General features: G+C 44.0%; 1 protein-coding gene across 1 annotated transcript; it reads right to left on the bottom strand.

The window, feature by feature from the left end:
- Positions 1-4,936: 4,936 nt before the first annotated feature.
- LOC119464883 (uncharacterized) lies at positions 4,937-8,849 on the bottom strand. Its single transcript, XM_037725760.2, has 3 exons — positions 8,630-8,849; positions 7,439-7,681; positions 4,937-5,317 (listed from the first exon to the last, which is right to left on the bottom strand). The coding sequence occupies exons 1-3, from the start codon at positions 8,750-8,752 to the stop codon at positions 5,048-5,050; spliced, it is 636 nt and encodes a 211-aa protein (XP_037581688.2). The 5' UTR covers positions 8,753-8,849; the 3' UTR covers positions 4,937-5,047.

The raw sequence follows: 8,849 nt of genomic DNA, 5'->3' as shown, positions 1-8,849 counted from the left end.
TGCACGAACTGTTGTATTTTTATCGCCTATTGACAAACTTGGAAATGAACTGCGACGCGATCCAACCGCTGTTGGGCGTTCCGTATGTACGCATTTTTCGCCTGGTATATGGCTACAGAGCTTCGGCTTTCACGTATTACCTGGACATTTGGTCTGCATTTACTATTGTTGTGTCTTGCTTGTTTTACAGTATCTTTGTTATTATACCCTGCAGCATTTATTTAGTTGTCCAAGTTTTCAGAAAGGTACTAATACTATGTAACATTTCTTTGATCTTTTCTCGTGAAGTATTGGTTCAGTGTTTAAGTGTTTGCTACTACACCGTCATGTGTAGCTTTGGAAGTATGAAATTTCGTTTTTTGGGCTTTGGATTCCTTTATATGTGAATTTGTTTGCTCTACATGCGGTCGACATGCAGTGCACATTAGCATCAGAAACCTTTAATGCATTCTTTTCTTTATTCCTTCTCCGTGGTTGACATGATGTTACCTCGCAAGAGTTTTCGTTTTTGTTTTAGAGACTGTGCTTATCGTGTGAGCCGTAGAACTTTTGGTGTCAGGGTTCTTATGTACTAAATGTGACATATGCCGCCAAATTTGCAGTGCTTAGTTATCTGAGCTATTCCAGCGAATGAAAACAGCCTTCCAACGTGCAATAGGCTATGGCTTTGCATGATTCCTGGTTGCATTACTGCCTCAAAATATCTTCCTTACAATGTGCACAAATGCGAAACAGACATTAAGAGAGGCTTTTAGCGAAGTGATGATTCCAATGTCACAGTTTATAGAGGTGGGAAACGCAAGAATCATCTGATGAGACAACTGCTAGACTCTTTTGAATGCAATTTGTTGCATTTCACAGAGGTAACAACATTGTAACATCTATACAACTTGAGAAAACTTGATACATGATGCCGAAGTGATATGAAGCACTACTTGATACCTGATTTTTTTTTAAATTTTGCAATGGTCCGGATTTTTTTATTAAAGATTTATAGTATATTCTGAGAATATATTTCTACAGTTCCTTAATTTTAACTTTTTGTTTATTATGCAACAGACCGCACAAAAATTGATGTGGTGGTTTCAGCGTAGAACGATTTCTCGGTTTGAATGAATGTAGATAAATTCTCCCGAGCTGTAGCCTACCCTGAAAACCCTTTAGTGTTTTAACTCCTCTAAAACCTTCGTGGTAATATTTTGATAATGTTCTTCTGAATTTTATTTGACATAAAGTGTACGACGTAATTACAAGCCCTGTTTAGACCCGTAGCGGACATCTATAGTAAGGGGTCAAGATGAAAGTACAGTAGTGAACGCAAGCATTGATTCTCATACGCACATTGGAAATTACACTAGACAGTTTTGCCGAAAGTACAAACAGTTGATCTGAGGATGCAGCTGTATTACTTCAGTGGGTACGCTTTTTCAGAGCACTGATTCTATTTTCACGGGCGGATTCCAGCCATACCGGCAATCGCCATTGCTCAAAGTTCGTCTTTACCTTGCACAAGCACAAATTTACCGGCTTATTTAATGCGTGTGTGACGTTTGGTTAGCGCAAGGTAACATATAATTATTAAATTCTGTGTGCTCCTAAAGTAACTTCACTCGTAGCCTTGTTAGTGGAAAAGTCAATTGCATGGCTACAAACGAAATAAGCTGCGAGCAATATTTCCGAGCACGGCGACTATAGCAAACCGTATTCACCACCTCGCAACAATGAAAATTACATGCAAGAATCTGTTTCAAAAAATTATTGTTTCATGAGTGAACGTTTGTTTAGGCAAAATATTGAATGATCTTCAGAGCTGAACAAGGATGAAGCACAGGGAAAGGAGAGAGGGTGGTTGAGAAACTCGTGGAGAGAAATTTTAATGTAGCCAGTGACTCGACTTTCGTCTCAACACGGCGGGTGCAGGATATGAAAAACGTTCATGGCGATTTTGGGAGTCAATATTTTCACATTGTGGTGATAAATAGCGTACAACAGCAATAGTGACGTATAAGTACATCAATATATATATATATATATATATATATAACAACTGTCAAAGAAGTGGCTCAATCAACGAGCTGGTGCGGAGAGCGCGGATCGTCTGATCGGCATGGCCTGAACCGGAAGCTCGGCGTGAATTTTTTTTTAATCAGTACACCTGTTACATTCTCCACCGAAGCTGTCACACGTATATAGCTCACTCGAGAGCACGTTTTATTGCGATTAGCATTTTTTGTGAACGTCAGATCCTTGAGGCGGCTATATGTTTGTATCTCTAACCGTTTTCCCACCATTTGGATCATTGGGAATGCACGGTTAAGGGGTAAAGCATCGTGCTGATGTGCCCAGAAAACGGTCCGACACCAACCATTGGACAAACTTGCTTCACGGAGACTAGGTATGTGCCACTCTTCAATGAAACTTTGGCCAACTATAGGGTCACTGATTATGTGCCACTGTGTGTGCGGCAAGTGAAGGAACAATTATCAGCGTTTGCAGGCACCGGCGCGCCGTGCATTTCGGAGGCCATGGGAAGGCTTCGCGGTGCCGCCGCTGGATGGCGCCGAGTGTTCTTAGAAGAGTCTCGCTGCAGTAGATGCCTCGTAGATAACTAGCTTAGATGGTGGCAATAAGTTGTGTCACTATATTGATTCAATACTAAACGCATTGCCTTCGACAGTCTTCGTGAGATGTGTTCTGCCGTATTGTTTTGCTTATGATGACGACGAGCTTCAACAACACGGCCTAGAAGCGCGCTGCTAGAAAAAAGTGTGATATAAAAATTGGATAAATGAAGCTATACGTTAGAAAAAAGCCGGAGTAAGCTAGCAAGTAACTTATTTCGCCTAAGTGCTGTTTATCTTTAACGCGTAGCTATATTGCGGTGTTTCCTAGGACAGTAGACAAATGAGCTTGCTGAATTGCTCGTGACATTACCATCACTACCAAATGATGCATAATTTTCCCTTCTAGCCTCGTGCCGCTAATGTGATAGTGCGGCTAATTGCACTGGCTAAAAGTGACAATGAATTCGTATTGTGGGTTTTGTGATAACCGCAAGGACACGAACGTAAGTAACGGACGACACGAGCGCAAATTCAAGACTGATAGGCTTATTAAAAATGTAGAAATATTTATGCAGAAAACACACACAAGTTCCACCTGAAAGTGAAAACAACCAAAACGGGGGGAAATGTTAAAATAAAAATTTTGTGTTCTTTTTTGTACAAGGTTGTGTTATAGGAGGTGCATTTTGTATAAATTATCATGCCCTTAAATAAGCAAACCAGTCAAGAAATTTTGTTTTTGTTGGTGATAACGGTGGTATTGACTTGAATGCGCGGTATTGACGAATGGCAAGAAAGTGGGAGAGGGAGGATGTGTAAGTATAATTGTTACGAAATACGGCCCTCGACTGCAACAACGATGCCCCGAATCGCACCAGCTCGCCCCGCTTAAAGTTTTTATCAGCGCAAATTCCTGCGTGTGACCGTCTAGGCGAGTGCCTAGAGGGCTTCTTTCCCCATGAAGGAACAAGCTCAACGACACTCCTTTACTTCAGTGTTGTGGAAGAACCATGCGCGTGATGACAGGGAGCGTCTAGGAAATTTTCCTTTTCAACCGGGTCCCTTCATTTATTCTAACCGCCAAACAATATTTCTAGATGTATGAATGGTAGGATTGTAACGTACAAATTAGACAGTGGCACGTGTTCTTGAGGCTTGCCCAGAAGTAATAAGCCGTGGAATACGCCACCCATTACTTACATCACATGATGCTTTATTCATTAGTTGGAAGCCACTGCATTCACGGAGCATTCCCAATACAGCAACGTGCAGTGCAACCTGCATGAGCATGACAAGTTATCAAGTATTTGCACAGAATCGTTACATTCTCCCGGCCTTGGGTCAAGACAATGTAACAATTATATGTTAATGCCATTCCTTTTTGCGTTTTGTCAATTGTCATGGTGGCGCTTTATCGTCACTACATCAATAGTATTTGCAGTATTATTCCGCCACTATTTCCTAAACATAAACTCGAGGGACTTTTTCTGGATGGCGATTGACCACACTACTCATTATGGCAGTGTTATGAACAAAAAAAGAATTAATTCAATAAAAAGATCACAAGGATGCTCCAACCCGACAGGTGGACACGCTATTGCTGCAAATTACAACTAAAATTTGTGAAAGGCAGCACTAACTTTAACAATGTCAAGCGTATGCACTACAACGCAACTCCATTATGACGTTATGCCACGTGGCAACCCAAGCGAAAAAAAAATAACTTCGCTGCTGACACTTGTGAAATCTGCGAACATAGCACACATCAAGTGAAGCCCGGAAGAAGCACTATTGTTATTTTAGTAACTGAAACCATGTGCAGACACACTTTTCCTGTGTTTAACAGTGAATTGCTGCCATGAGCCCTCTAACAACTTCATCCCTTCGCAGATTTAGTATGATTTCTTGTAAAATGCCCTCTCAGACCCCCCCCCTCCCCCTCCGCCTTTTAATTCCTAACGTTAAATTATGGGGTGTAGCGTCCGAAAACCACAGGGTGTTATAAGGTTCGCTGTAGTGCAAAGCTGTCACATAACTTCAACTGAGATGGTGCCCTAACATTAACTGACGTGCAACCAAAGAAACCAGTACAAGAGCGTTCTTGCATGCTGCCCCCACCCCCTTGAAAGGTATTTGAACCCGCCACCTCACGTTAAACAATTTATACAATGCATGGACAGTGTGGGTCTGGCATTTACCTATATCTATGCCTTATGTGTGTGCGTATCTTTTTCGTGTTTCATTATTGCCTAATAAATGACTACTAATTTAGTCGATTCAGTGCAGTTCATGCAGGTAGGAAGCAGCTAAATAATTTCCAGCTATTTTTCAGCAACAGCTAAAACAAAGGACATTTATTATGGCATGAAATTGAAACATTGAAAAACTAAATAAAGGACGACAGAAAACGGGAGAAAATGCATCAGCTATTTGAACAAAAAATAAACACGAAGAGAAAAACAGAAACAAAGGAAGAATCTGTTCTACACCCAGAAGGTGCACTTGTCCTCGGACCACAGCCTGTCACCGCGGGAACACCCGAACGTGGAGGCGAAGTGGGCAGAGTTGTTGGCAACACCGTTGACGACCACATCTGCCAGAGGGTCATCACAATGCCCGTGCGCCCATAGCACGTAGAACAACTCGTTGTTGCTGTACTGCTTCGTGAGGCGCTTTCCAAGGCCTATTTCATCGGCGAGGCTCCGTCGGTACGCATCAAACAGGGGTTCCAGGATGGACGACTCGGTCAGAACCTGGTCAGAAACATATAAAGACTTATCTCACTTCATGGTAGTGTTCCAGTCTCATATATAAGGAAGCAGGTAACATCACGAGCTTCGTTGCGTTATTCGGCAAAGAAAATGAAGGAGACCAAGCTTTTCGCCTAACGACATAATAGTCTTAAGAGCCGTAGGAATTGCTGCTGAAATGGCACTAGCGCCCACAATTACGGACACTACAGGTGTATTTTTACCTCCAACCTCGCCGGTGCCATGCTGCCCCAAATAATGTCCAAGTGCGAAACGAACGAGTGTCCCGCGCAACGCATGCTGATAGCCACGTGATGTTTTGTTGATGAGAGGGCGAGCCCGGAAGGATGGTGGTGGCTTTATGAACGCCTTCTTCCGCGCCGCTTACGTTCAAGGTCGCGTTATCGTGTCCGCGCTTCCTAGTAGAGGAGGAGAGTGGGCGTCATGTTCCTAGCCAGGCCGCGGCAGCACGTGACTGACTGCGTGGCCGAGCGCACACGCGGCTTCACGCCCCGTATGTTGGAGGTCGTCTGTTTTGGGTGAAGGAAGGTCGGCATGCAAGGGCGAGCCAAGATGGCTCGTTGCTTCATGCGCACTGCCTTCCCACGCGCCTAGAACTGGAGATCGCGTAATCTCACTTTTGTTGACGCGGCACAGCTGACATGGCGAAGCGAGCCGCAGCACAAATCGTTCGATATGGGACAAGCACGCCCGCTCCTCGCTATACCTGCGCTGCTCATCAGCCAGTGTGCTGACAGTCATTGGTCGCACTCATCGAGTGAGATCTGTTCGTGTTTTCTGAGCGGGAGTGAGACCATGTTTTTATAGTTTGAAAGCGAATGTTTACTGCAATTTATACGGCTTGTTAAATTACAAACCTTACTTCCTGTATCTGTCCAATACTTTGCTATCATTTTCAGTGCTTCGCCTATCGGTCGAAAACTGCAACATTTGTTTGTTAGTTTCATGGCAGTGCAGTCAAAGGACCACATCTGATGTAGATCGTAAACATTGAAGGCCGTCAAAGAAAATGTCGACGAATGCTCAATGGGAGAACCATTTTGCTTATTGCATTAGAATGGGCGGGAAATGAAGGATATGTATGCTGTTTCGGTGCTTGCGCTTTGGAGGAGGCGTCGTTTCCGAAAAAGCGCGCGTATTAGAAACTTGTTAGGAATAAGGAGTGTCTTGGGAGCAATGAGCTCGAAAGGTTTTGAGGTTTTCGGGGAGAAAAATGCTCACCTTGGCTTGTTGGTGCGTACACATGATCGAAAGTGGCAAACAAATTAGGCAAAAGAACGGAGGGCGATAGGACAGAGCGCTACAGTATCAACTGGAGCTTTATGAGAAAAGCTGGTTACTAAAGAAGTAGACCGTGAGTTCATGATCTGCAAAATGGATGTATAAAACAAAATTAAATTTGATACAAAGATATCGATTGAGTATTGATGCACTCAGGGTCGTGTTCTTTGATAAAATTGTCTTGGCTAATTCACGTGCAGTCATATCGCTGCTGTTTTTCAAGACTTTACTCCATTGAGAATAGGCTTGCACATGCATTGCTTATAATTATATAGTAAATAGAAGCCAGTTCCGCTTGACATTGACCGTTCATACTCTTAATCTTTCTTTGACACACGTGGTAGTTTGACCTATGTACATTTTCTCGCACCTGAAAGGCATCGAATAAACAACGCCGACAGAACAATCAACGAAGCATGCCTGCTTCTTTTCGCGTTCCGTCTTGGTTACGCGTAAACAAACAGTTTTGCACAAGCGTGCGAGATTATATGGCGCGGAAAATACAACAAAAGCACCATAACGCGACGGAACATTCTTTAGGTTGGGTGAGACACTGTGATAGTAAGGAACTGAGTTCAGGGTTCTTTTTTCTTTGTTTTTGTTTTCTAACATTGCATTTTATTTCCTAGGCTGCTTGACTTTTACTTTATTTGGACAACAATCTCGACACCTGCAATTGCAGACTGCTACTGGCCACATGCCTGCTCAATTATTCCAACGCCGATGCCAAGCACATGATGGCAATGGTACACTTCGTTGTTTTTGACAGAGCACAGGAGTAGAGCATCAGGTTTTTACGAGATCAAGTTTTTGCGAACTCACCCTTCCGGCTACCGTCTTGCTCGACGCCATCTTGTTTTCGACGCATTCGATGGCACTGTTGAGACGGCGCTGGCTGGCCCACTGCCATTTGTACACCCCCTGGCGGCGGGGCACCATGGCCCGCAGGATGGGTGCTCCGATGAGAACAGTCGCGATGGGATCCGTGCTGTGGGTCACGTTCATTATGACACTCACCAGACCGGGCGACACGACAATGGCCTTGCGCTTTTTCACATACTGCGTCTGCGGGTAGGGACGACAGAAGTATCCATATTTAGTTGCGCAAGTTTCAAATGTCACGAATCAAAGCCCGTACATCGTCATTTTAATGTCAAACATTAAGCCTGTTTCACAAGCACTTGAGCCTCAATTGCGCTTAAAACTAGCGAGAACAATTTAACCCCGGAATAAGAGGCACACACGAAACGTCCAAACAAGCAACACCACAAGCTCGAAATTCAGCACTTTCTTTTGAATCAAAATTAGTACGCACCATTTAGGAGAATTTCAAAGTAGGCAATGTGTAAGACTCCCTAGCACTGCGTACACTTGAAGGCCTAAACCACTCGTCGCTTAAATGCAAGTCTTTATCTTGTTAGACACTATTACGTTAAGAGGTATTCAGCACGCAAATTGAAAACGAATTTCGAATGTTGCGAAAAGTGGTGTAATAGCGGCTCTCGGGCTGCTCGCTAAAGTTTGCAGTAACTTCTATACCTTCTCACGGCTTGGTACGTACGACCCCTAAGACGCAACCAGGCCTCTTTCTGGCTGTTTGTAAAACCACGCTGCCGGGTTAGCTCCTGGCAATATCTTGCGCTAAATAGGGAAGTGCTTTCGGGCAATCGAGGTCTCTTCGCAAACCAACAAGATCCATGCCCTCTCAAGTCATTCCATGCATTCACAAAACTCGAAAATGTTGCACGTTGTTTTTGTTTAGCTTGCCAAGTTAAAAAAAAAAAACGAATCGCGCACTAGCCGTCGGTTCCGAATTTCACCCTCATTCAAGCCACCAATGGACTCGGAGGAGACGCAGACTAATAACGACACCTAAATTAGGCTGCACGATTTAGTGTCGCATGCCAGAGAAATCTCTACACGTAACACTAAATAACCTATGGCTTGCTATGCACGTCATACGGGATAAACTTTGCCTGTTATCAAATTAAAATTTGTTACGGACGGACGTACCTCGGCGCTGAAGAGCGACATCAATGGCACGTCGCGGTGACGCATGCTGTTGATGAATTCAGCGTCCACTACTTCCAGGTGCCTCCGGACTGCCGCAGCTATGGAGGCGTTGAACTGTGCCATCACAAGTTCGGCTGCAGTCCCGGCTGCGCCTGGTGCTCCGGAAACAACTGTAGCTTCCACAGCGGCTTTCGTTCTGCGACATACGCCAAATCTCGAG

The sequence above is a fragment of the Dermacentor silvarum genome, chromosome 9 (assembly GCF_013339745.2).
Source record: "Dermacentor silvarum isolate Dsil-2018 chromosome 9, BIME_Dsil_1.4, whole genome shotgun sequence".
NCBI lineage: Eukaryota > Metazoa > Arthropoda > Arachnida > Ixodida > Ixodidae > Dermacentor > Dermacentor silvarum.
This window is presented reverse-complemented; position numbering and strand designations above follow the sequence as displayed.